Source organism: Panthera pardus, unplaced genomic scaffold (assembly GCF_024362965.1).
Source record: "Panthera pardus isolate Hobbes unplaced genomic scaffold, ASM2436296v1 HiC_scaffold_21, whole genome shotgun sequence".
Lineage (NCBI taxonomy): Eukaryota > Metazoa > Chordata > Mammalia > Carnivora > Felidae > Panthera > Panthera pardus.
Window position 1 is genome coordinate 58,446,671 of NW_026526777.1, and position 26,964 is coordinate 58,473,634.

Sequence of the window (26,964 nt, forward strand, 5' to 3'; positions counted from 1 at the left end):
CCTGTCCCCAATGTATAATTTGAAGCGGGCAAACTTGAGGGTCAGCAAGAACCCTGTATTGGCCTGAACAGTGAGGTATCATAGCGGGCAAGGCCCGCTGCCATCCTCTGAGGTGTCCCCTTACGCCATCCGTGTCATAGGGGAGAATAGTGGTGATTTGTGCCACCCTTGAGAGCACAAAGGATGTGCGTTGGTGGCCTCCGGTGTGTCTCCATTTAATTTATCACCCCGGCCTGACAGGGACCGTGGAGGATGACAGGAGACTGTGGCAAGCTCTACCGAGTCACAGCCTCAACTGCAGCTGCTGTGACACGTGCTCTTTGCTAGTGAATTAACACTAATGTGTCCGTGGTATGTGGCCGTCGGTTTGGATCCACATCCCTTTCTTGCCCTGTCAGGAAGGAGAATCTGAAACAGTTCTTATTCATGTGGGAGTCCAAAGTATACATTCTTGCTCCTCTAGAACCTTCCCTCCTTCTGTAATAATATAGTAGAGGGACCTGGGCATTTGGGTCATGGGACGTGGTCATCACATTGGTCCATCTTATTGCTGACATCGTGTTATTCAGACCGTATGACCAAACAATGGCTAACACATTGGAAGAACTGTTGAGACACATGAGCCCTACTTTCTGACCCTACCCCAGTGTGGGGGTGGGGAGTGGTTATGGCCTGGTGATGGTGGAAAGTCTCTCCACCTGCTTTTGCTGGGCATAGGTGGAGTCTTAGCTTTTTTCTATGGTATTTGGCTGGAGTAGAGAGATTACTGTCTGAAAGTTTCTGCCTTGCTAGAATGATCCATTCTTGGTCTTTGGCTAAAGAGAACAGACTTTTGTTGGGACTCCCCCCTCCCCCATCTATGCCCATTGGTGTTTCCAGGTTGCCAGTTTCTTTACTGCAAGTCTGGGACATATGAGACAGAAGAAAATCCAGAGAAACCGCCACCGTGTCGTTCCTCAGATCCCGTGGCCTCTAGCCGGTCACCCACTTGTTCTCCACCTTTCAGAGTCTTATGTTTTTTTTTTTAATATGTGTATAATTTCCGGAGTTTCCAGTTGTACTTAGTGGGAGGAATGGAGAAGAGGAATATTCATTCCGTCTTCTGGGAAGTGGAAGTCCAGAAGTGTTTGATCCACAGAAATGAGATCTCTTACAACCTAACGTCGGACCTAGAGATCTGCTTGCACAGGGGAAGCAGCAGTGGGCCCATGACCCTGAGATTCACTGGTCCTTCACCTACCAGAACACTCAGAAAATGCCATCCTGAGAGAGCCACGGAACGCCCTCTGGAAGGCACAGCGGAGGTGCTGGGCTGGAGTTGACACCATGTGAGGACTGGTGTCATCCTCCTGGACCAAGCATGCATTCCTGGCCACCAATCATTATACGGTGTCGTGTCCCCAGTAGGTAGACTACTGGGGCTTGGAAAAGGGGTAAAAGTGAGAGAGGTCCTACTTATCATGGCTCCAAGTGGTCTATTTTGGAAATGTGCTCTTCCTGCTCCACAATGCTGGGCTCTGCAGGTCCAGAGGTCTTGGCTCCCAGGGGTGGCATGCATCCACCCATCACCTTGGCTTTCTCATGCTGAGAGATCAGCATGAAAAGACCCTGATCATTAGGAGGAGGCGAATCTGCTGTTATACTGGAGAGACAGATGAACTCCTCATTGTCAACCTTGCCGTGGAGGGGTGGGGTGAAAGCAGAAAGCATTCAGAGAGTGGGGATTTGATTTCTTCACTCTCCTGACTTCCAGCGCCTTGTAGGGCTGTTTAGCTTCCGCTGTCCTAACTCATCTCGGTACCCAGTCTCACACCACCGTTGCCAAGAATCTGTGTGAAGTGGCCTCTAGGCGGCGCCACTGCTGGAGATCTTGCCTGCGGTGACGGGATACTTCCCTTCTGCCTCCTCAGCGACTGATGCTGCTTTTTGATGCTTCCTGGCCTTCTGGGTTCAAGCTTTTCTGTCTGTAGAAAGCAGGCTGTCTGCAACAGCTCAGATCAAGGTTCCGAATGCAACCTGTCCATAGAGGGCTGTGGTTTCCCAGGGGTTAAATTCTTTCTTTTTGCACACAGCAATAGTGACAGGATCATCTCCCCAGTCTGAAGAGTGTCCAGAATCCTTGGGGCTTTTCACTGGGGGGAACAGATGGATGCAAAGACCGAAGGAGTATGCTCCGATGACAGGCATTAAGATGGGATCTTAAGTTGTGCTCTAAACTGTACAGGCTATAGAAGAAAACCCAGCCCCCAAAATGTTTAACTATTGCCCGTGATTTAATCACCCATTTACTAATTCGTCCACCCATCAGTGCTTGAACACTGTCTGTGCCCGGGGCGATTCCGGACTGAACACACACAGGGTCCTTGCTCAGGTCTGAACATTCACGTCCTGCCCAAATCCACAGCTTGGAAGCCTAACGCCCGGTGTGATGTGTTAGAAGACCGAGCCTCTGGGAGGCGATTAGGTCGGGACTGGTGCTTTTCTGAAAAGAAATCCCCAGAGCTCCCTTGTCACTTCCACCACGTGAGGATACCAGGAGAAGCCGCTGACCCAGCACAGGACCCTTACCCGACCATGCCGGCACCTGATCTCGGACTCCCAGATTCCAGAACTTGTGTTGGTTTCAAACCACTCGGTCTGTAGTATTTTGTTACAGCAGCCTGAACCGACCGACTTAGTCTCCTGCTCACGGAGTTTCCATTCTAGCGGAGAGGGCGGACAAACATAATTAGCTAGGAAGAAAATAAAGCGGGGTCACAGAGCCCGGAGTGAGGGAAGGCGTGGCCGGGGAGCGTCTCTCTTCCTGAAGTTGTCCTTAACCAGTGGAGGAGGCTGAGAAGAGCTCAGAGAAGTGAGTTCCCGGAGTCAGGAAGACCAGGGTAAAGTCCCTGAGGTGGAAAGGTCTGAGGTGTTGGCAGACGGCAAGGAGACACGTGGCTGGGGCAGGGGGTGAGCGGAGGGGCTGTGGCTTGAGAGGTCAGCCGGGTGCAGCCCAGGTAGGACCTCGTGGGCATGCAAAGGAGTACGGACATTCAGTGGAACGAGTAGCTGCTGGAGGGTGTCTGGAAAGAAGGAACATGCTCTGCTTATAATTACTTAAGGAGCATGAGAATTTTTTTTAAAGTCATGTCTACAGCAATGTGGGGCTCGAACTTACAACCCTGAGATCAAGAGCCGCATGCTGTACAGACTGAGCCAGCCAGGTGCCCCTGAGAGTTGTGTTTTTTTACCGGTTGTTCTGGTCTATGATTTTTCACACGTCTTTGATGGAATCTATACGGCGAAGCCTGTAAAAGACTTCTAGTTCATTCTAGTTACCACAGCTGGTATTCTAGTGGTCACCCGGCGGCTAACAGTACCTTCTGTCACAATTTAACCTCCAAAGTAAAGTCATCCTTGTCTGTATCAAAACCTGTGATTGTCCAAAATAAAGCCCATGCTTAATACGTGTAGCTTTTTCTATCGTGCAAAAGCTCCTTACATGAAAAATAGAAATATTGGGGCACCTGGGTGGCTCAGTCGGTTAGGCGTCTGACCCTTGATTTGGGCTCAGGTCACGATCTCACGGTTCTTGAGATCAAAGCCCCTCCTCGGGCTCCGTGCTGACAGCATGGAGCCTGCTTGGGATTCTCTCTCTTCCTCTCCCTCTCTCTCAAAATAAATAAATAAACATGAAAACTTAGAAATATTTTTCAAACAGTGGTTTAAGGAATGGTGCGTTAAGATCTAAGTGACGCAGGGGCCTCACATGCGGGCCGCGCAGCGTCTTGACGATTCAGTTCTGTCTGTCGCTACTTAGCTTTCATTGTCCTTCTCCCTTTTTAGGAAAAACTATTAATGGCCCCACATTCCCTAACTCCCCCACCCCTCCCCACACCACTCATCCACTTTCTGGGGAAGTGAAGATTTCGACACTGGACCTAAGCATCTCGGAGGTTGTGGAGAAGCAACAGGGGGATTCAGTCTGCCGCCTGTCACCTGAAGACCTTGACCAAAGCCAGCTTCTCATCCGCCTCAGACACAGTCTCTAGCCAGCTGACTAGCTAATGGTTTCCCCCTTTTCCCAACGACAGCTTTACCTACCTAAGTAGCTTCTGTTTGCCCGGAGACAAAGCGGGTCACGTTAACAGTAATGCTCTGGGTTTATGGTCCCCCACCTCCGCTCACGGCAGCGGGACCTGGCCCCTATCCCCCAGCCTTCCCATCACCCATCCCATCAGGATGTCACTCTGACATTGTAAAGAAGTCATGGAAAGACTCTGACTTCCATCTTGCCGGCCCTCTGTCTTTCTCCCTCAGCCACTTGCTTCGAAGCCAGCTGCCAGGAGGTGAACGGCCCTATGCAGAGGCCATGTGACAAGGACTGGAGGGAGGCCTCCAACCAGCAGCCAGCAAGAAACGGAGACCCTCACTCGAAAACACACTAGGGACTGCATCCTACCTGTGAATGAGCCTAGAAGCAGACCTGCTCCCAGAGGAGCCTGGAGGTGACCACAGTCCCTGGCGTCAACAGGCCCACCACCCACTGTTGGCTCTTTATACTCCCTTCGTCCTACAGCTCCTTCTTCCCAACACCCCGTGTCTCCCTGCCTGTGTATGTTCTACTTCCTCAGTGTAGAACTCTTCCCTTCCTCCTCCCCGCCCACTTTCTCGCTGTCTACGAAGCTTCCATTTATCCTTCGAGGTTCAACTCAACAATTGCCCCTGATATGGAGCCTTCTCTAGGTTCCTTCTTCCACGTTTCCTCTACCCCTTGTGAATTCATCCACACAGCACTAGTGTGGATCTGACCCAGTCAGAGAACCAGGGCAGCACTGTGTGAAAAGGGCGAGCATGCAGGGTGGGTTCTTGACCAGGGTCAAACCCAGACGTAAAGAGAACTATTTCCCGGTGGGTCCATGGGGGATGGAGAGCAGCTCAGCCTGTTCAAATAGAGATGGAAAGTCCAGATGAGAAGCAGCAGGGTCTGGATGGTTGGTCCAACCACTCCTAGCTAAGGGTTTTCCCCAATATTCCAACGAGGAGGGTTTGCCAATTAAGAGCTCAAGTACCTCAGTGTTATTCTCGAGCATCTCCGCTTGGTCAACCTCGCTTCCTACTGTTGATTTTAGGCCTTATGTGCAAAGAATTCCATCAGATATTATTAGCCAGGCAGCCATTCGATAAGCATTAATTGAGTGCCTACTTCATGCATTGGGAATGCAGGGGTGGATAAGACAGACAACATTCCAGCTCTCCTGGAGCTTGGGTTCCAGCAGGGGACACAAGAACGAGTAGCTATATAAATAAATATAGTTATTAGAGTGTGGTAATCGCTATGAAACAAATGGACAGTGCTCTCCACTGAAGAGTAAGAGAGGAGGGCCTCTTAGAAACAGCGGTCAAGAAGGCACCTCTGGGAAGTGCATCTGAGTGGAGATCTGGAAGCCAGTGAGGTGGCCATGCCCATAGATGAGGAGGAGAATGTGGGGCACCCGGGCACCAGGAGTAGTGCAAAGACAGACACTGAGGAGAGGTGCTTGAAGTTGGGGGGTTGTGTAGACCTCGTTCTTTTAAAAAAATGTTTATTTATTTATTATTGAGAGAGAGAGAGAGAGAGAGAACAAGCAGGGGAGGAGCAGACACAGAATCTGAAGCAGGTTCCAGGCTCCGAGCTGTCGGTGCAGAGGCTGATGCCAGGCTTGAACCTACAAACTATGAGATCACGACCTCGGACGCTTAACCGACTGAGCCACCCAGGTGCCCCCCGTAGACCTCATGTTAAAGCTCCAGTGCACAGAGACCAAGTTCCAGGCACCTGTTTTGCTATGGAGCTATACTAGGGCCTGGTGTTATTCTGAATACTGGCAGTAAGGGGCATAGCAATACGTAAAAAACATTTTTTCGGTCCTCTTGTAAAAACATCATTGTGAAACTCACCAAAGGCCCATATTTTGCCTGCTAACAGACTATATAGCCAAAACAGCTGTCAGATACCATCTAATCCAACCTCCTTTCAGATGAGAAAACTGAGGTCCAACAAGGTAAAATGGAAATCCCGTGGTCCACGACTTGACTGCGGCAGTGGTGAGATGAGAACTCCAAATGTGCAATTATGTACACTCTTTCCTTAACAGGTTAAGGCAGCTACTCAAATTACTTGCATTTGTTTTGAAAATTATAAACCCGATTTTCCTCCTCTTAAATTTCTCCCTACATAGTTTCCCATCTAGCTTGAAGCTCTTTCCAATTCAGTTGTTAAAAAGGAAACCGACTTTGATGAAGGGTTGTTCACACTCCTCTCACCCCAAGGTGAAAGCAGTGTGTGCAACGGCGTTCTTTGTCTACGAGAGGGAACTGAAAACTCCCGTTCACAGTAAACAGTCTTCTTTCTATACAGAAGTTCTCACTGAGTAGCCTGAGAATCTTCTCGGCTGAATAAGGGGGGGGGGGGTGAGTTTGAAAGCAGAGGCCTGACTTTGGCTCACATACCTGTTGCCTACACCTGCTCACATGACTGGCCCACAGCGGCCGAATGAAATTACTTCACCTGTGTTGAACAGCTCAGCCTCAGAGGGCCAGGTATCTGCCAGAGCCGGATTTACAAAGCTGACGAACTCTTGCACAAGCATCACCACGCAGCATTTATAACAATTAAGATGGGGATTTAAAGCCAGGCCAGAAAGAGTAGGATTCACTCCAGGAGCTGTGACCAAAGCTTATGGGTACAAAGAAAGTAGGTCAGGTGGTATGAACTTATTTACCGATTCCTAGAATATCATCATGAGAAGGTGTCCGGATGGGACTGAGGTAGCCGTGCCCACCGCTGAGCGAACAGCACACGGGGCACAGCGAACAGGGCTCACAATGCTCTTCCTGGAAGAAGATTCTTAGGAGCATGGCCTGAGAGGGGCAGTAAGGGTGAGAGATTTGTGAAAGCACTGACCCCTCAGATGACTTAACAGGTCCAAAAGTGGTTTCGAGAAGTTCAAATTTGTGCATGAACACCGAGAGTCCACCAACAATCTCTTAGTGTCTCTGAGAGACTCCTGGGCCAGGAGCAGCTTGTAAGGTGCTAAACTTGGGGCCTTCTGTCTTTCCCACTTTGGTACGGATAGTGAAGTAAACAGAAAAGAGGAGCATAGATAGAAAATGCAGCATTTTTTCTCACGTGCCTGTCGGATATCCGTATCCAAAGGTATTCTCAAAAGGCTTGTGTGTGTGTGTGTGTGTGTGTGTGTGTGTGTGTGTGTGTGTGTGAAGACGCCCGCCTTCTCCTAGCAGGATGATTTAGGCGACTTCCCTAACTTCTCTAAGCCTCAGCAAACCTCGCACTGGGGACAGTTTCCCCGGCCCTGAAAGAGGCGGCGGGCAGGTGCGGTGGGGAGGTGCTAAACAAGTCCCCGCCCCAGTAGGTAGCCGAGCGCGCAAGGGACCCGCCCCCTGCTCCCCCCCGGCTCCGATTGGCCCCCGCGGAGGGGGCGTGGCCGGCCTGCGCCGCGGTGGGCGGGGCCGGGAGCGCTCGGCTAACCTCGGGCGCCTGTGGGTGGCGGGGCTGCGGCCTCTCGCAGCAGTCACCGCCATGGCCGGCCGAGTCCGCGGGTCCGCGCGCGCGCTGCTCGCCGCCCTGCTGGCGCCGGCGCTGGTGGCGCTGCTGGTGGCGCCGGCGCGGGGCCGGGGCGGCCGGGGTCACGGGGACTGGGACGCCGCAGCGGCGCTGCCGCCGCTGCCGCCCCGCGAGGACGCGGCGCGCGTGGCCCGCTTCGTGACGCACGTCTGCGACTGGGGCGCACTGGCCACCCTCTCCACGGACCAGGCGGTGCGCGGCTGGGCCTTCGCCGACGTCCTCTCGCTCAGCGACGGGCCCCCCGGCGCGGGCAGCGGCGTGCCCTACTTCTACCTGAGCCCGCTGCAGCAGTCCGTGGGCAACCTGCAGGTGAGCGGGCGGCGACAGGGCCAGCCTTTCGTTCGGTCGCCGAAATTCTGCTCGGGGACGGAGGGCGGGGCAACCAGAGGGAAGAATTTGCTCGCGGCCCACAGCCCTGCCTCTTCTCTCCGCGCTGGCCGGACGGGCTTTGCAGCCTTCTGACTGTTGGGCAACTCAGTGCCGGGAATTTCACGCACGCCCCCGCCTCCGGGTTGAATTCTTTGCCAGTGTCTACTTGGAGGGCTTCGCATCCCTGACTCGTCCTGGGGCACGGCTGCGCGTGTTATTAAAAGTCTTACAGGGCTTGCCCTTCCTAGGAATTTTCCTGTCAGCAGCAGGAAGCTAATACACAACATCGTGAGTGATTAATGCAGTCTTTAGGCCCCCGGTGCGCATGACCTTCCCTGGTTAGGAGCAGCACTGAGTTGGGTCTGGGTGCTCATCCCGTGCCCACCTTTTGTGGCAGGGCCAGGTTTACAACTCTGGTGGACCTCTGCTGTCCCGAGAGTGGTGTGACCGCTGTGCAGCGCACTGAGTCCAGCAGTGGGCTTCGGATGAAGAACTAGAGGCATAAGACAGGTTAAATAACCTGCCCAGAGCCAGTAGCCAAACTGGAATCTTATGCCTGGTCTGTCTGCCATCAAAATACAGGACACAGAATGGTGGCGCACGAGCTGCCCGTGTCCCTCGGGCCAGTTGTCTTTGGTCCACAGAGTTCTGTTTGGTTTTTAACAAATTTGAGTTACAGTAGCTCCCCCCCCCCCCCCCCATCCCTGGTTCCACTTCAGCGTTTCAGGTACCTGAAGTCAACTGCATTCCAGAAGCAGAAGATCCTTCTGAGGGGTTGTCTTACAGTCTAGTAGCCTAGTGCTAGGTTGCAAAAGCCGCCCCATGTCATCTCGTCATGTGGGCATTTGATCATCTCATCATCCTTGGAGGAGGAGTGAGTACAGGACAAGAAGATATTTGGAGAGAGCACATCCACATAACCTTTATTACGGTATAATTGTACCGTTCTATTTGCTATTGTTGCTAATCTCTTACTATGACTAATTTATAAATCGAACTTTGTCACAGGTGTGTGTGTGTGTGTGTGTGTAGAAAAAGACGTATGAGGTTCGGTACTATCCAGGGTTTCAGGCAGGCATCCACTGGGGGTCTTGGGTTGTATCCCCCCGTGGGTAATGGGCGGCGGTGGGGGGACTATTGTAGCTACCACCATTCAAAAATTGAGATTTCAATTACAGATCTAAATGTTTAACTTCTTGGAAGATCCGTGGCCCTGGGGGCTTGAATTCTTTGAGCACAACCAGAAACAGCTGCCTCCTTTTAAGGCACAGACACCTCTGTTCACCCTTCCCTTACTCCCAGCCCCCTCCACCCTCTTAGGCATTTGCCCAAAGGAAGCTCATTCTGTTCAATCAGTGACGCTCAACCTTGGCTGCAAACACAGTCACCTGGGAAGACTTTTAAAAATATAGTGCCGAGGTATTTTATTAAAAAAAAACAACTCCCCATTCCCTCCCTAATGCTTCTCATGAGGGAGAGGGGATAGAGAACTACTGCCCACAACCCTATTTAAACTCGTGCGGATATGGTCATCTGCGTTGCAGGAAGGAGGAAAAGTAAGACGTACAGGGACAGTACGGATGTCAGACGTCACTGGTGAGTGACCAGCCACTGATGACTTCCAGGTAGAACTCCAGCTCAGGTCTTTGACAGATCTAGGGACACAGTGTGAGGAACCTATCCAGGATTTCAGGTATCCATGATGGCAGTGAAAAGGTGTGGCCACATCAGAATGAGTCTGACTCGTATTCCATCAGTTATCCAGTCAGATTGGTTTATAGTTTCTGCTTTTCCTCCCGCCTCTGCCTCTTATCTTCTCCCTGTCACCCACCCACCCGATTACATGCACACAATGCCACTCAGCATTTCCCTCTGCCCAGAAGCCTTCAACAACAACCGGCTGCCTAGAGCTGCGTAAGATTCACTTGGGATGTTTGTTAAAAATACGAACACCAGGGCTGGGACTGGAGCCCAGAAGTCAGCATTTTAACAAGCTCTCCAGGCAGGTCATTCTTGGAAAGCACAGACAGACATTGGCCTTACAGAATACAATTCTGACTCTTTAGCTTGGAGTTGAGCCCCCCACCCCACCCCCATCCCACCGAAGCCTCTCTTTCAGGTAGATTGGGTTTCTCATTACAGTCATGTCCCACATTTTCCCAGTTCTGTTTCTGCAATGCCCTTTACCTTTAATGCGTCATCCCCCTTCTGTCCCGATTTTGAAAATCTTCTGAGGCTCCCTGTACTGTCCATATCATTCCAGGCTATGTTGACATCTCCTTACCCTAAACTGTACTGTTCACTTGGCGATTAGTTATACGCTGCCTTCTGATCTCTTCTGTGTCATTTTGCATTATTTCAGTTTTATGTCTGACTTTACAACCACATTATAAAGTCACAGAGAAAGGACTTTTTTCTTTTTTCCTCCTATGGCGCCTTGCCTAATAGTGTATAGACAGTGAACGTTTGGCTGAATGATTTCAAGGAGTTCCCTTTATAACCAGTGTTGTGATGGGTCACCATGAGATGGCAGAATTTTCCACACAAGCCGTTTAAAGCGCTAAATGCAACGTGTGAATTTTGCTGTAATCTGTCAGCAGTGTCTTTCACGAAGCTGATTTCTGAATAAGGAAGAATTGAGAATTTTGCCTGCTTCACTTTTTGAGTCTAAGTGTTCTTCTTTTACTGCTAAAACAGGAATGAACAACTTCTCCAGTTTTGAAATCACATGACAATTTCTGCTAGCGTAAGATAACCAAAAAACATGATTCAGCTACTTTCTTGCTTAAACTATACAATTAGCTAGTTGAACAACTGTGGTATTTTTACACACTAGTTTCATATTAGAGTCTAAGCCTTTAGATCTTTCAGTGAAAGCTCTAGACCAGCCTTGTATTTGGGTGATCCTGTAATTGTCAGTTCTCTGGTTCATATGAAACAGCTTAAAGGCTTAAGAAAAAAGAGTGTTAAAATAATTCTTACTGAGTTCATTTTAAATCTGAAACCCTACCCCCTGCTTTTTGGGAGGAAAGGTCAAGATCAGTCTCTATCCAACAGGTGATTTTCTCAAGTGGTCAGTGGTGTTTTACAATGCATTGTTTCATGGAAGAATGTCCAGCTCTAGGGACAGTGTGTATATAACTTGTGAAATTTATTACCTCTCCAGAGACAATATCTTATGTGGGAGTATCTTTATTTTCTCTCTGCAGGAGAATCCACGTGCTACCCTGACCATGTCTTTGGCACAGACTAACTTCTGCAGGAAACAGGGATTTGATCCCCAAAGTCCCCTCTGTGCTCACATAATTCTGTCAGGAACTGTTACCAAGGTAAGTGGTTATCCCACCAGAACCCAGACAGGTTTTAGAAGAGTATCATCTGAGGGGCCTGGGGGTGCTCAGTCGGTTAAGCGTCTGATTCTTGATATCGGCTCGGGTCATGATCGCGAGATTGCAGTCATGAGATCGAGCCCCGAGCTCTACGCACAGGGTGGAGTCTGCTTGGGATTCTCTCTCTCCCTGTCTCTCTGCCCCTCCCCTGCTCGTGCTCCCTTTCTCTCTCAAAATAAGTAAATAAATTTTAAAAAAGCATCATCTATTAACAATGAAAGGAGATATTTTAAGAATAAAATGAAAATGATTTGTGGTTGAGATAATATGCAATTTCATGAAAACTAAAGACTTAAATCAGTTCGTTTCGTATAGGTGTTCGATTAGGTGTTTACGCAGAAAGCGAACTATTGTTTGAAGCTGAATGGATGTAGCTCTGTAAGGTGCGTCTGCTCAACCAGAGGTCTCTGCTCCTGGCCATGCTGCTCACTGCACAGTATTTCCCACGTGTGGGTTCCTTGTCTCCATATTTTCACAGTGGCTTATGGCAGAGAGCCTACCAAGTGAGCGAGGAGAGGGGTGCCCGTTACCGGAGGCCGGACGCGGGTTTAGACAGTGGGGTGATTGCTGCAGGGCAGAGGGCAAGGTGTCCTAGCGCTGATCTGATTGCCGAACCCGCACATTTGCCTTGCGACGCTGTTAGCCACGCTGACCTCAGACAAGTTTGATTTATGGTCTGGACATTCCGTGTGGCCGCATCCCTGTGGCTGCATTTCACCAGAGAAAGGACGGGCGGCAAATACTCTTGAGTTCCACGGTGCTTCTTTGAAAGACTTTTATCGTTTGTGACCTTGCGTCTCCGTGTTTAAGATGGCTTGTCCTGGGGTACGTGGGCTGACGTTCTACGGGACAGGCACCCTGACATTTTATAACGTGCCCGGTGTCGGGCACTCTGACAGCTCCAAATGACCACTCGGCCGCGAAAGCTGGTGCTGGTGATGGGTTCCCACTTCAGTAAATCTCTTACCGCCGACACCTGGACTCTGTTGTTTTCTGCTTTCCTGCGTGCTTCCTTCGTTTTCTCTTGATTCCTTAAGTCGAAGATCAGGATTTATAACTAAATGAGCGCTTTAGGATCTGTAGAAGAATCACACATCCTTAACGGGGTTGCGGCCATGAGTCGTTTACATCACGTGTGTCCTTTAGGTGAACGAATCAGAAATGGACTTTGCCAAGCAGTCGCTGTTCGTCCGACACCCTGAGATGAAAACGTGGCCCTCCAGCCACAATTGGTTCTTTGCGAAGTTGAATATAACCAACATCTGGGTCCTGGACTACTTCGGTGGACCCAAAATAGTGACACCCGAAGAATATTATAATGTCACATTTCAGTAAGTATTTACAAAGCTTTCTTCTTTCTAATATTGCTGCTTTTATTTGTGGTCCTCAATCTTTTAAAGCCAGGGGGCTCTTAACTCTTTCTTCCACCAGGGGACCCTTTGGCAAGCTGGGAAAGCCTCTGATCCCCCCTCAGAATATTTTTTAGGAGTATAATATACATTGGAAATACAATGGAAACCAACTATATTGTATTGAATGCAATGTATTGAATGTATTAAAATACATTTATAAAACATAAGTTAATTCATACATTATATGAATATAATGTAATGTATTGACATGGATTGAACTACTTTTATAAAAATATTTTTTAAACGTGTGGTATAGTAACATGTTGACTTTTATTTAAAGAAAAAATTTTTTTTAACGTTTATTTATTTTTGAGACAGAGAGAGACAGAGCATGAATGGGGGAGGGTCAGAGAGAGGGAGACACAGAATCCGAAACAGGCTCCAGGCTCTGAGCTGTCAGCACAGAGCCCGATGCGGGGCTCGAACTCACGGACCGTGAGATCGTGACCTGAGCCGAAGTCGGCCGCCCAACCAACTGAGCCACCCAGGCGCCCCACATGTTGACTTTTAAAAAACATGTTGACTTTTTAGTGAACATATTAAATAAGATTTAGTAGAGAGTCTATAATATTACTGTCCTTTCTGAGTAGTGAGGGCTGAATTAATTTAAGACATCTGCAACAGCTCTAACATGATGTGAAAGTATCTGTGGGTTCTTTATTTCTGTTGATGACAGTCACAGATACGCTGTCACCACTGGGGTTTATTGCCCACATTCATCATTGAAGGAAATGATAAATTTCAGGTAGAGCTTAATGAAAACCTCTTTTTTCCATCCAAGTTCACAGAGCCCTGAACTCTGCCTATAGGCTTGGACACCAGGTTGAGAACTTGTTTGTCTGTTTCATTGTTGTTTTTTTAATGTTTTTATTTATTTTTGAGAGAGAGAGACAGAGGTCACAAGTGGGGGAGGGGCAGAGAGAGAGGGAGACCCAGAATCTGAAGTAGGCTCCAGGCTCTGAGGTGTCAGTGCAGAGCCTCATGTGGGGCTTGAACCCACAAACTGTGAGATCATGACCTGAGTTGAAGTCGGACGCTCAATCGACTGAGCCACCCAGGCGCCCCTGGGACCTTGTTTTAAGGCTATGCTTTGGGGCCCTGGTTGGAGCCCAGTTCTGGCCCCTGATGGCATTTTCCCATGAGCACCAGACTTCGGCACTTCTGGACTACGAATGGCACACATCTGAGTCTGAGCATGCGGTCCTGCGCCCATCGACCTCAGTGCTGTGAATGCTGGGGAGCCGTGTGGGACACCCACCAGGAAGTGGACACTTGGGGGTGAGGAGGTTGCCACCCAAGGGGCCCTGGGAAAGAACAAAGAAGAAAATAGCCTGGAAATGGGAAAAGAACAGGAAAAAAGGGTGTGATCAAATCCTCTGACATTAGGTCAGGGTTCAAATGAAGGAATACAGAGGACTGGGACTTTTCCCGGGTGACACGGGTCACTGGCATAGTTGACATCCTCAAGGCCTAACAGCCAGTGATAGCTGGGGCTCGGTGGGCGCTGTTCGGGCTGCCGTGAACCGCCTGCTTTCTCCCCACCAGACGTTCGGTAGTGTTTCTCCTCGTCTGGAAGGTGGAGAGCTAGAGCCCCGAAGAGTAAGTCTGATGGCCAGTATGTGCTGGTGCCTGGACCGAGACCCTGGCATTCTAGCCCCGGGGCCCCCACCTTGCTTCTACCCACGAAGATCGACTGTGCCTCCGGTCACCTCACTGCTGGCTGGCTGGGCTCCTCGCCCGGTGTCAGCCGTGTGACGCACCTCTGCCGTAATGACTGGCTGCTGTTTGCGGAGATTAGGGCGGCGATGCTAAGTTAGACCCGTAGGTCATGGTCATTTGGGGGCTTCCTTCTCAGTGTTTCTTTATTTTGTCTCTTACTCTATTGTAGAACAGTTCCACATTGGAGCGTTGACTTCCCATCACCCTTGTAAATTTCTTTACGGCAAAGCTTGGGCTTTATTTATTTAGTCAATCAATCCCAGACAGGGCCTAGGACAGCGCATGGCCCAGAACAGGCGTGTAGTAAACACTGGCTACTTGTCGGGCTGATAATTTGAGACAAAGATCCTCAGCTCCTTTGAGTAAAGAATCTGGCAGTGGTGTTTATGTTGCTTCTGTATATGCAGGAGAAGAGGCACAGGCCAGTGATTCTCTTCTGGACCCACAAAACCACCTGACTTTATAGGAATACAGACACAGCAGTTCCAGCATCATGACCGGGCAGTGAATTCTCCAGTAAGCTGGTTAAAGTTTACTTCTGTAAGACGTGGCCATCTCTCATGTACAGTTATTTTTGCATAAATGACGTGCCCGAGGGCAGTGCTTGCTTTAATAACAAAAATGAGCTTGCCCCTGTTGAATAAGTGAGTAAAAGAGATAAATTTGAGGTTCCCATTTTATTTCACAGACGAGTGAGCCTTGTCTGCAGCTCAGAGAAAAGACGGAGCATTATCCTGTCCTTTGGAGCGGAGGACCAAAGGCTAGACCAGAGTCTGACCCCTTCTAAGGCAGGACACCCGAAATCCTAGAGATAGACACGTCTGACCACTAGTTGTCCATTTCGGAGTCCGGGAGTGGGCCCCTCATCATCCTACCCACCTCGTTTGCTTATAGCCCAGGAGAGGGTAATGTCTGTGAGGGCCAAGAGCCTGCACGCTCCGAGGGAACCGCTCCCAGGGGCCTCGTGGCTTTCTGGAACTTTACAGAATGGCCGGCTTGCGCAGCTCAGTTTTGGAAGATGTTACTTCTCCAGATGCCATAAAGCCTCCGCATCCAAAGTCCGTTGCATTCTGGTGGAGTCTCGAGAGAGCTTCAGTACAAGTGCCACTTAGTAGGGCTCGCGTGGGGCCTGACCGAATCTGGTGTGGCTCATTGGACTGTTGGGTCCAGACCACGAACATATTTGCACGTGGACCGGAAGGCTCTGCCGCCACACGGCGCATCTGCGGGCGTCCCTGAGTGGGCGGTTCTCAGGGGTATCAGCAGTCGCCTCCTGTCACCGTTGAGCCTGAGCTGCAGGGTGCTCACCCCGGCCCCCCCCCCCCCCCCCCCCGCCCCGGTGCTCCCGAAGGTTCCCCAGCACAGGCACGGGGAGTAGGAGGCTGTAAGCCACCTTCTGGCCCGGTCTCCCTCACCTGGACGTGGTTTCCTCATAGCTGTGGCCAGACTGCGGCAGGAAAGGGGGTCCAGGTCGCCTCCCCGGCTAAACTCAGTGTCGTGGGAAACTTGGCTGATTCCCTTCTGTCCTCAAACGCTGTTGTCTTTTAAGTGAGCTGTCAGCTGTCCTTGGTGCTCATCTGTGCTTCATCCCGGCGGCGCTTCCTGGAGCGTCCGGCACCGCACTCGGAGGCGAGGGGCGCTGGCCAAAATGAAGATTCCAGGGCCCGACCCTACACGTGCTGATACCAGAACTCCGGAGCAAGCCCAGGCGACTCTTGGGTACCTGAAGCGGCTGAAATTAGCTCCAAATTTTAAGCTTCTGGATCAGGAGTTTCTGTCGTCAGCGATTAACTCGTAGGATTTGTCAGCTCGGTTTAATGAAATCATTCTTCCCCTCTCTTGCCTTCTCTAGGTGAAGCAGAATACAGCGAGTTAACAGCACCCGGCGGGTTGCTTGGGATGCTCCCACAGACTGGAAGGGCTTAACGCGTCTCTGTGGAATGTTTCCCAGATGCACGTGCTGATTTGCTTGCTTGCTCGTTCGCTCGCTCGCTTACAAGATAGCGCCGGACTGATCCTGGATTTCTCGGAAGACGTGGTTGCTGGATCTTTTATTTTTTTTCAAATTTTGAAGCCATTTTCATAGAGTTATGCCTTCATTATGACCCAAGAAGCTTTGGTCTGTCAATTCCAAATGGTTTTCTAACGGGGCTCCTGGAAGAGGGGTGGGTGCCAGATTTAGATTGCCCATTGGCGTTTGAAGGTACTTGAAGACGTGTGGGTGCTTTCCGGAAGCCCCCTGGGCTGGGGAGGGGGCCTCGCTCACCCACGGCTGCACCAGCACTGCCCAAGCCTGCTCGGCAGGGCTGGCCTGTGTCACCGCGCGCCCGCAGGTATGTGGCCGAGCCAGACTGTGGCGGGCCACTGGTGGACCTTCCTCCCCGTGGTCCATTTGTGTCTGACGGTCCTGGGTGGTGTTGATCCAACGTAGGGCGATACTTCTTATAAAAGAGCTTCTTTTTCCACTTTTCAAATCCGAAGTGATAATTACCTAGAACGAGAGAAGTCCATAAAAGCTTCTGAATGTCATTTGCCCCCCTGTGTGGACACCGTATAATCCTTGTCCTCCACTCAAGACACACCTACGCACATGTACACGCTGTCTTATTTTACTTTTTGCCCCCACATGGCTTGCAAAAGGAAAAAGAGGGGTGAAGGGGATTTTGTGGAAATCATTTCCCTGTTTTGTAAGTTAAGTTTCCTGGACATAGACCAGCTTGAGCCAGGTCCAAAGCCCGCGGCTGCCCAGTGCACTCTGTAGCTTGTCAAATAACGGCGCTGTCAACAGTGGCCTAAGGCTTCGTCAGCTCTTCTGAACCTTCAAATGGCTCCCATGTTGTTACCACCTAACGGGTCGTCGGGGAGAAGATAACACGACTTTAAAAACCAACCACATTTCTCCAGAAAAGAAGAAACTGTTTGCTTTTGCGGCCTATATACGTGATTTCCGAAGATGAGGGAAAGTGCCTCATAAAGAAGTGTGTCAGGAATAAAGCCACTGAATCGCTAGCTAAGAGGAAGGAAGTTGAATGGGAGTCATCGTGTTTGAAAACTACAGAACGAACCTACCTAAAATTCAGCAAACGGCTTCTGATTAAGAAAAATGACTTATCTTAAACTTGGCAAAATAGGTTTATTCCTCAACATAATTAAAAGCGTTATTTTCCTGAAATGTGTTGGATTTATTTTCTTAACCGTAGATGTTAATATTTGTGACGCTTTGTTTCATTGCTGGTGAAACCCTTTTGCGTTTTTATTTTAGCATGCTGTTAAATCAGCCCTTGGCTGTTTCAGAGCTTACGGTGAATAATCTGACTTTTTCCTGTTGGTAAACAGCTCATCGTGTCCTAACACTTGGGGGGGTGGCCAGAATGCAACCTTTGTCAGGGGGCTTTCCTTGTGATAGAATTAAGTTGATGATGGGTATCTGCTTTTCTACCTTTACCGCACTGTTGTGAGTTTTGTGTCCATCATATTATATAAAAACATACCCGTATTCAGGTAAGATCCAGTTATCACATAGGAAAGTCAACCGCTTTTTCATAGCAGGTGCCGGAGATCCCTTTACAATTCGATGTGAAGACGAAGTCTCTGTTATGTTCTGACTGACCACCAGAGGGTGCTGTAGACCACTTTTCTGGAGACGCTGGTTTCTTGTTTCTGGTTTCTTGGAGATGGGGATCAGATCCTTAAGAATGACACCCTGGGCCGGGTTGTGGGTGGACGGCCTTGATGAGAGGACACTGGGGCAAAGGCAGCCTTGTAGGGGCAAGGGGAAAAGCAGAGGCTTGGTCTCATGCTGTTGCTGCTAGGAATTTATCACTCCCTCCATGTCATTTGCTTCGGGTCCCTTTTTATTCCACCTACAGCAAAAGAGGGACAGCGTCGCCCCCTTAACCAGATAAGGGGTGAGTGTATCAAATGGTGACTGGCTTTTTGGCAGAGAGCAAGGCAGGCCGTGATCAAGAAAAGAGAGAATAACTGGGCACCTGGGTGGCTCAGTCGATTAAGTGTCCGACTTTGGCTCAGGTCGTGATCTCATGGTCAGTGATTTTGAGCCCCACATCGGGCTCTGTGCTGACAGCTCAGATCCTAGAGCCTGCTTTGGATTTGGTGTCTCCCTCTCTCTCTGCTCCTCCCTGCTCATACGCTGTCTCTCTCTCAAAAATAATAAACATTAAAAAAAATTAAAACCAAAAGAGAATAGGGGCGCCTGGGCAGCTCAGTCGGTTAAGCGTCTGACTTCGGCTCAGGTCATGATCTTGCGGTCTGTGAGTTTGAGCCCCACGTTGGGCTCTGTGCTGACAGAGCCTGGAACCTGCTTCAGATTCTGTGTCTCCCGCTCTCTCCGCCCCTCCCCCGCGCATGCTCTGTCCCTCTCAAAAATAAATAAACTTTAACAACAACAACAAAAAAAGAATAAAAGTAGAAAGGGAGTGGGAACGGAACCTGAGCCCAGCTGGCTGCATTTGGTGGATGTTGGCTTTGGGTCTGTGCTTAGCAGGTCAAGGCTGTTTGTCTTTACCAGGCTGTGGCTGATAATTGGCATTTACTCTGTCTTCTAGCCCAGGTTCAGATTCCTTGGAGGCATGAAATGGGGTGGTGGCAATCCTTTATGAAATGCGGCAGGGCCCAATGAAATCAATGCACAAATAATCTGGCTTGAGGTTGTTAATGTCATGGCTCCCTTCTTAGTAATATTCAGGCTGAAGGTCACAAAGTAATCGAAGAGCAGAGCCTACTTTCCTGTAGTGGGGCATGTTTTCAGTTTTAGTAATGAAAAAAAAAAAAACCATTCTCCTTTGTGCAAAGCTTGTAGGTCAGTGTTTTTTAGGGGAATTCCAAACTGTCACTTCAGAGCAGCTGCTTTATAAATTTTCATCTGACAAGACCATTATAATGTAAGTCCTTTTTGGAATCAAAGGAGGTATAAATCAATGAATAAAACTTTATCTTTTTCGTATATATATGTGTGTATGTATATATATATGTGTATATATGTGTGTGTGTGTGTGTGTATACATATCTGTATCTGTGTGGAAACATTTTTTTAAGCTTAAAAATTCATAATCTCACCAGCCAGCATGGCTGCAAATATTTTGATGTGTTTTCTTCCAATTTTTGTGTCCATGAAATATTCAAATGAGATCAAGATCATGCTGTTTAGTGATCATATATCACACTTTCACTTAAATCATAAGCTTGTTATGTTACCAGAAACCATTCATGAGGACAGCTTAGAATGGCTGCAGGATATTTTGTTAGATTGGGGTCCTCCGGGTACCAAATAATGGTCTGTATTAGTGCTCTGTTGCAGGAAACCTCGTCAAAGTAGTTGAAGCAAAAAGAGTTCGCTGATCTTAAAATATTCCTTTCGAACTCAGTCTTCCTCTCCTGGCTCCTCTTTCCACTGTGTTGGTTTTAATTGCCGCCAGTTTAATCTTACGGCAAAGGGGATACATCTTGCCCGGTGAGAGAATCGTTCCTGAATAATTCCTGTGTCCAGGAGTGGGCTTCCCCCATTGGCTGAGTTGGGTCCTGTGTCCTTCCCTGCAGCTGGGGGTTCAGAACGACAGGGACTGGGAGAATTTTGAAGCAGCGCTCCTGAAAGAAAAGGAAAAGTTAGGCTAATGAAAGGGACACTGGACAGACAGAAGCTAAGGACTGTTGTCACTTTCTCCAGTATTTTTTTTTTTTTTTTTAATGTTTAACACAAGCAGGGGAGGGGCAGAGAGAGAGGGAAAGAGAATCCCAGGCAGGCTCTGCACTGTCCACACAGGGCCCCGTGTGGGGCTCGAACTCATGAACCACAAGATCATGACCGGAGCCGAAGTCAAGAGTCAGATGCTTAACCAACTGAGCCACCCAGGCACCCCTCACTCTCCAGTTTTTGAACATTTAAGTGACTTCCAACTCCTCCCTGGTATAAGAGGAAGCTCTTTCTGCATAGAGTGTGTTCCACATCTCTGTTTATTTCCTTAGAGAGATTCCCAGCAGCGGAATTCCCAAGCCAAAAGCTGTCAGTACTTGGTCCAAATTGCTCCTAAGAATTTATATCGATTATCAATTAGTCCTGCAATCGACATGGGATAGTGCACACCTAGGGCGCTGAATTTGATAGGTAAAAATAACATGCTTTTCATTGACGACTCTTAGGTTACTGGTAACATTGGACATTTAAAAACTCAAATACTAGTTGCTTTCCTTTGCTTCAAATATCAAGTGGCAACCCGTAGGCTGAGTTTTCTCAAAACTAAAGGTTATGATTGTCATAGGACTTGATTTTACAAATAAGTTCATCCACAGCATTTTATCTCATCCTTGCTTGGGACACACATTACTTTCCCTTCTGTAGGGAGGGAGTTGGAGTCCCCAGATGGTTAGTTTGGGGGTGTTCACGCCATCGCACCTCAGGCTGGCTCCTTAGCTCTGTCCCTAAGAATCCAGTGACCCCTCAAGCGGCTGGTTCATATGGGTCCTTTGAAGAAATGTTGGCATAGAAATGGCAAGGGTCACATGTCAGAAGAACGCACGTTTCACAGGTAGCGCACTGACATTTTGGGGGCAGACAGTGCCAAGTACAGGAAAGGGTGTGAGCTCAGGAGCCAAAGGGCTGTGTTCCGATCCCGACTCCACCACTTAGCCGAGTGGCTCTGGCAAGTGCTCTGCTGGAGGTCCCTCCTGTAGGTGGGAGATTGGCGTTGGTTAGTCTCCGTCACCGTATTACTGTGCGGGATGGCCCGGGGCCACCCATTGCGTCGATGCGCTGCTCAGCCTGTAGAGGTGCAAAGAACTGGCCATTTTCTGGGTAATAACACTGCCAGAAGGTCACGCCTGTCGTGTGTTAGTCACTGGCCTCCACCGTGCACGGGGAGCAGACCCCCCGCGCCCCTCCATGTGCTGGGTGTGTGCTATGTCCAAGGACAGGAGAGGGGGGCAGCTCTGGGACCCTGTGGTGAAGCCTGGTGAGAGGTCAGGCCCCCCAGGCCAGGAGCTAGAAGAGCCTGGGGACTGCAGTGTGAACAGCGGTGGCTAGAGGTCCCCGTGGAGCTGCACTGAACTGTCCAGGGAAGGTCGCCCAGAGCAGGGAAATCCTGCTCAGACCTCTCAACCCAGGGCCAGACCAGCTGCCCTGCTGGAGTTCAGGGCCCCTGTTTGCCTATTTTAACTTCCTTACCTTTCCCTTAAGCTGGTGACCATCCTAAGGAGCCATAAAGGTCTAGTTGGGGACCCATCTGTCCCTGCCCAGCAGCCCCCAGAGGTGGGCTCCCTTCAGACTTACTCCTCGAGCGGGACACAGGCCTGTATGGCGGAGGGGGGGGGATCCCCAAGGTCCAGGCTGGGCTGAGAGAGGACTTCCGAGCCACCAGCTGCCCCCATCGCGTGCAAACTCAGTTGGTCCTTCCCCTTGGCAAATGACCAAAATACAGGCTGCATGAAGTCAGAGCCTCTCCGGAGCAATCGGACGGGGTGGAGCCCTGCAAACCGGCGGCAACCTGTGAAGGTCTAATTGGCCTCATTGAATGATTCCTGAATCAGGCAGCATCTCATCCAGCAAGTGGAGGGGAGCTCCCAGGAGCTACACAAAAAGGGGGGCTTCTTATAGGCAGGAAGGGGCAGGGACAGGGAAAGCATGGATTACCTCATCTTTCTTTGGGGGAACAAAAGGGCCTTTGGGGTAGATACCCTCACTGGTGCTGACCAGAAAATTCCAGACTGACCAGTTAAGACTATGTTCGTGGAGAAGGCTGAAACTGCAATTAGGTTAGGTATTAAGCCTCAGATTGGTGATGTGGGCTTAGCACAAGGGACTCCATTTTGGGTCTGTTGTGTGTGTTTGTGTGTGTGTGTGTATGTGTGTGTGTCCCTTATCTGGAAGCCTGGACACAAGGCCATCATCTGGCCTGCACCCTCAGTCTAAGTGCCACCTGGCTAGGTAAGCTGGCAGGGCTGAAAGGGGAGGGCGCCGGACAGGCAGGAGTTGTTATACGTAAATACAATTTCCAGCTGGAAGGCAACACGCAGGGGCCATCTCGTTTGGCCCTTCCGTCTTTTCTTTTTGAAGACAAGAAGAAGGAAGTACTTTGCTTTTTTCATGCTTCGATGACAAACACGAAGACGGCCATTTTTTATCTGACAGATACTGACCCAACTTCAAGTATGTACGAGGCACGGCACCAGGCAGCCCTCGGGAGCCGCTTCTCTGGTAGAGGAGCCCACACCATCTCTGTTGATTTCTCCGGATGTTTTCCAGTCTCAAGTAATAAAAAAAAAAATCCACCTCAAAGTTCGGCCCCTTCGTCTTTGAGCTGCAGACATCAAGGCTCAGAGAGGCAAAGTGATTTGGTCAAGGCCACCCAGCCAGGTAAGGGCGAAGCTGGGACCCTCTCCTGGGTTCGTGCATTCCCCCAGCCGCAGCTCCCTGCCACACCGCACTGAGGGGAAGGCCGTCTGGGAGAGTCGGAGGAGGGGATAAGCCATAGGAACGGTGGAGAATATCCGGGCTCTCAGATGCCCTGGCATCTCCCGGTTTGAAGCTCGCTCATGGCAGATGATGATTTTGGGTTTGCTCAGATGCCCAGGAATGGACTTGATAGGCTTCTGTGGCTACACTTATCGCCTCCACCAGCCCAGGGGCTGGATCCACACGGGGCAGAGGCAGTGCGTTCCAACGTGGTGCCCAAGAGCTGTGGGGTTCAAGACGAGGAAGCACACGGGGGCCCTGCCCAGGGGCGGAGACCTCCCTCCCTCCAGAGGACTTGTCCATGCCACCCGCCCCATCAGCAACCCTCCTCACTCCCTTGGGACACCTGTCATTCCCAGAAGGACTTTGCGCACAGCATCTCGCCCCTGGAGTCCTTTCCCCAGGCAACGATGGGGAATGTCACCTCCCCTGAATGGTGTACATGGAACCAATTCTTCCCAACACCTATTCTGGGCACATAACGTATTTTACTCGTTCCTTCAATCGTCCGCCGAGGAGCACACCATCAGCCAGCACGTGGTAGGGCTGGGATTCGAACCCGGGGCTCGTGTCTTTCCACCACTGCGGACCAGCACCGGGAACACCTGAGTTCCAGTCCCGCTCCGGCCACTCAGCAGCCTTGTGACCTTGAGCAAATTACTTCATCTTTCCGAGTCTCGGCTTCTGTAACTATCAAACGGGAACTGTACAAGCACTATTGACTACCTTGCTGAGTCAGAACGAAGAGTAAATATGACACATACACTAGAGTGACCGGGGACGCAAGGTCCCCATTGAAGCAGAAGCAGCTCTCTTTCCCGTGGAAGCCCCTTGACTACCGATGGCAATTCGCAGTTGGTTAGAATTCTTCTCCTCCCCTGACAGCATCTCTTTAATTTTACCCACTTCCCAGCTTGTTTCTGCCATCTCTTGCCACCTTTGAAAATCTTTTAGGGGCGCCTGGGTGGCTCAGTCGATTAAGTGTCCGACTTTGGCTCGGGTCATGATCTCACAGTTCGTGGGTTCGAGCCCCGCATCGGGCTCTGTGCTGACAGCTTAGAGCCTGGAGCCTGCTTTGGATTCTGTGACTCCCTCTCTCTCTGCCCCTCCCCGCTTGCACTCTGTCTCTCTCTCAAAAATAAATAAACATTAACAAATTTAAAAAAAAGATAGATACCAGGCGCATCTAATCTTCACAGAGGAAGAAGGAAGGAGCTTCTTACAGCTTCTCTTTGGGAGACAGGACTGTGAGATGGCCTCCAGAATTTCCATACGTTGGTGTATACGCCCTGTACAATCTCCTTGTTTATGGGAAGGGCCTGTGAATATGATGAGATATCACTCCTGCGATTATGCGATGTTATCCTGGGTGGGCCTGACCTAATCAGGTAAACCCTTTAAAAGCAGTTTTCTCAAGCTGGTTGCAGACGTGAGAGATGGGCTCGGGTTGGCCCGGGGGGAAGGCAAACATCATGCCATGAACTGCCTGTGGGGCCACATTCAAGGAACTGCAGGTTTTCCCTGGCTTCTGAAAACAGTCCTGCCTAACAGTTTGCAAGCAAGTTGGGACCTCAGTTCCATATTTGTAAGGGAATAGATTTTGCCAACAACCACAGACCTTAGAACAGGTTCCCGAGCCTCGGATGAGAACTGCCACCCCAGTCAACCTACCTTTATTTGAGCCTCACAGGAAGCTGAGCAGAGAATCCAGTCATGCTGTGCCTGTACTTCTGACCTACGTTACTGTGAAATAAGAAGTTTGTGTTGGTTTAAGCCACGAAGTTTGTGATAATCTGTTATGCAGCGATAGAAAGCTAACGCAGCTTCCAAAAATCTCAGTGTGTAAGTTAGGATCATTTGGTGGCAAGCAACAGGAACTTACTCTGAGTAATTTCAGCGAAAAGGAAATTTACTGGAACAGTGTTCGTGGAGCCACAGACCACGAGCCACTCCTGGGATGGGTCCAAACAGGGGAAGTGAACAGGGGGGTGTTTCCAGGTCCTGTTTCACTCTTCCGGGGTGTGAATTCCAGGGAGAATGCGGCTGATTTGCTTTCATTGATTTGGCAGCCTCACCAAGACGGTAACCGAGGGAGAATAGTTGATGCTTCAGAGCAAAATTGGAGTGACATCAGCAACATGTCTGAATAAGACATCCCTTGTTCATGTCCCATCCTTAATAACAATTTGGCATCAGTCCATGGACAAAAGTGCCCTTGTGAGAGCCATGGGATCCAGCACCATATGCCAAGGGATCTGAGAGGAGTCTTGCCCACCTGCGCATCAGGTAACAGGCAGACAGGTCTCAGTCCCTGCTGTGGACCCTACAGTGGCCCATGAACTAGCTCCTCTCAGCCACCATCTGGGAGCCCCTGGAAAACACTGCCTCAGTCACCCACAAAGAGAACCTTTGTGGAAGTCCAGAGACCAGAGAAGAAGTTGCAACACTGTTGGAAAAACAAGAAAAAAATACGAGTTTGGGTACATCAAGGTGGTTAAGAGGAACAACTTGAATTTGCTTGCGTCACCCCGCCCCTGAGGTGGCACAGCTCGGGGGCTAAGATCTCTTGGCCCCTGTGATTTCTCCTGCGGGGGAAAGTGAGAGCACAGGAGTGAGTGCTCGGCTTTCCCAGTTGTGAGGGATGCTGTTACAGAGTCTCGCTTCTCTCTCGTTCCATCCAGGCTACTGAATCACCAGCTACATGACTTGGGAAGAGACTGGGCAGGTTGACTGGGCAGGAAGAGACTGGGCAGATAGGACACTTTGAGCATGTTAAAGGGATGTGAATCTTACTAACTGCCTTGTGGATCCCATCAAGAAGCCAGCCCACGAGCTGCTGGGGATGCCTTGCCTGTAGGTCCCCCCCAGTTGGCTCACAGACACCCCAGTGCTCTGGGTGCCTCCCTACATACCTGGCTCCCCGGGTGTGTTCCTGATGGCACCAGTGCGGGCAAGCGTTGGCAGATTACCAGGAGTGTGCACAGAAGGCCAACCTCAATCCGTGGACCAGGGAGTGACCACAAACTTAGCTTTAGCACCACCCTTGGGAAAGCGAAAGGGAGGCTGTCAGCAGGTGGCCTGGCACGTCACAAGACCGAGAGAGGGCGTACAAGTTTATGAATTCTGCCACAGGCGGGAGCAAGGAGTGTGGAGCAGACATATCTACAGAAGGTTTGGGAAAGTCCCAGAATCCCTAGCACGGCTGATGGAAGATATTTTCCCCCAAAGGCAATTAGTAAAGACTGGAGGAGGTCACTGCTACTTCAGATGTGAAGACAGCAACACAAAACTCCGGGGAACATGAAAAAGTAGTGAAACATGACACCACCAAAGGACCACGGTAATCTTCCAGTAACTGATTCCAAAGGCGTGGAGAGCTGAAAAAAGAATCTGTGTGTTGGAAGACTGGAACTTTGAAATTATCCAGTCAGAGAACAAAGAGAAAAAATGAAAAAAAGTGAAGAAAGTCTACGTGATCCATGGGATACCAGCAAAAACAAACAAACAAAAACAAACACAAACACAAACAAAAAAACAGTTTGTGAATTATTGGAGTCCCAGAAGAAGAGAAGGAGAAGGAGACAGAAAGATTACTGAAAGAAACAGTGGCCAAGAATTTTCCAAATCTGGAGAGAGATTGGGATATCCAAGTTTATGAAGCTCATAGGTCATACGACAAACTCAAATTAAAGAGATCTTCTTTGAGACACATCCCAATAAAACTGTGAAAAAGAAAAAATAAAGAGAATCTCAAAAACAACAAGAAAAAAGAGGCTGGTACCTTATAAAGGAACCCTTATAAGTTCATTAGAAGAGAACTTACAGGCAGGGAGAGAGTAGGACAATATATTCAAAGTGCTGAAAGAAAAAACTGCCAGCCGACAATACTCTACCCAACAAAGTTAACCTTCAGAAATGAAAGAGAAATAAAGATTTCCCCAGACAAACAAAAGCCGAGGGAGTTCACCACCAGGAGACCTGCCTCAGGAGAGATGCTAAAAGGGG

General features: G+C 49.8%; 1 protein-coding gene across 3 annotated transcripts; it reads left to right on the forward strand.

The window, feature by feature from the left end:
- The first annotated feature begins 7,510 nt into the window (after positions 1-7,510).
- Positions 7,511-17,667, forward strand: CREG1 (cellular repressor of E1A stimulated genes 1). Of its 3 annotated transcripts, none has more exons than XM_019423517.2 (4): positions 7,511-7,915; positions 11,185-11,304; positions 12,511-12,695; positions 14,903-15,016. In XM_019423517.2, the coding sequence occupies exons 1-4, from the start codon at positions 7,562-7,564 to the stop codon at positions 14,922-14,924; spliced, it is 681 nt and encodes a 226-aa protein (XP_019279062.1). In that variant the 5' UTR covers positions 7,511-7,561; the 3' UTR covers positions 14,925-15,016. The 3 variants fall into 3 exon arrangements, with proteins under 3 accessions (XP_019279062.1, XP_053765325.1, XP_019279069.1); XM_019423524.2 differs by lacking the exon at positions 14,903-15,016 and adding an exon at positions 16,348-17,667 and having other exon boundaries at positions 7,516-7,915; XM_053909350.1 differs by lacking the exon at positions 14,903-15,016 and having other exon boundaries at positions 7,512-7,915; positions 12,511-12,699.
- The last annotated feature ends 9,297 nt before the right edge of the window (positions 17,668-26,964 follow it).

What these genes read in the sequence shown, in the direction of transcription:
- CREG1 (XM_019423517.2), top strand. Translation starts at nt 7,562, where the DNA reads ATGGCCGGCCGAGTCCGCGGGTCCGCGCGCGCGCTGCTCGCCGCCCTG. An exon ending in TGTCAGGAACTGTTACCAAG is followed by an intron (nt 11,305 to 12,510) that starts GTAAGTGGTTAT and finishes TGTGTCCTTTAG; the next exon opens with GTGAACGAATCAGAAATGGA. An exon ending in TATTATAATGTCACATTTCA is followed by an intron (nt 12,696 to 14,902) that starts GTAAGTATTTAC and finishes CTGTATATGCAG; the next exon opens with GAGAAGAGGCACAGGCCAGT.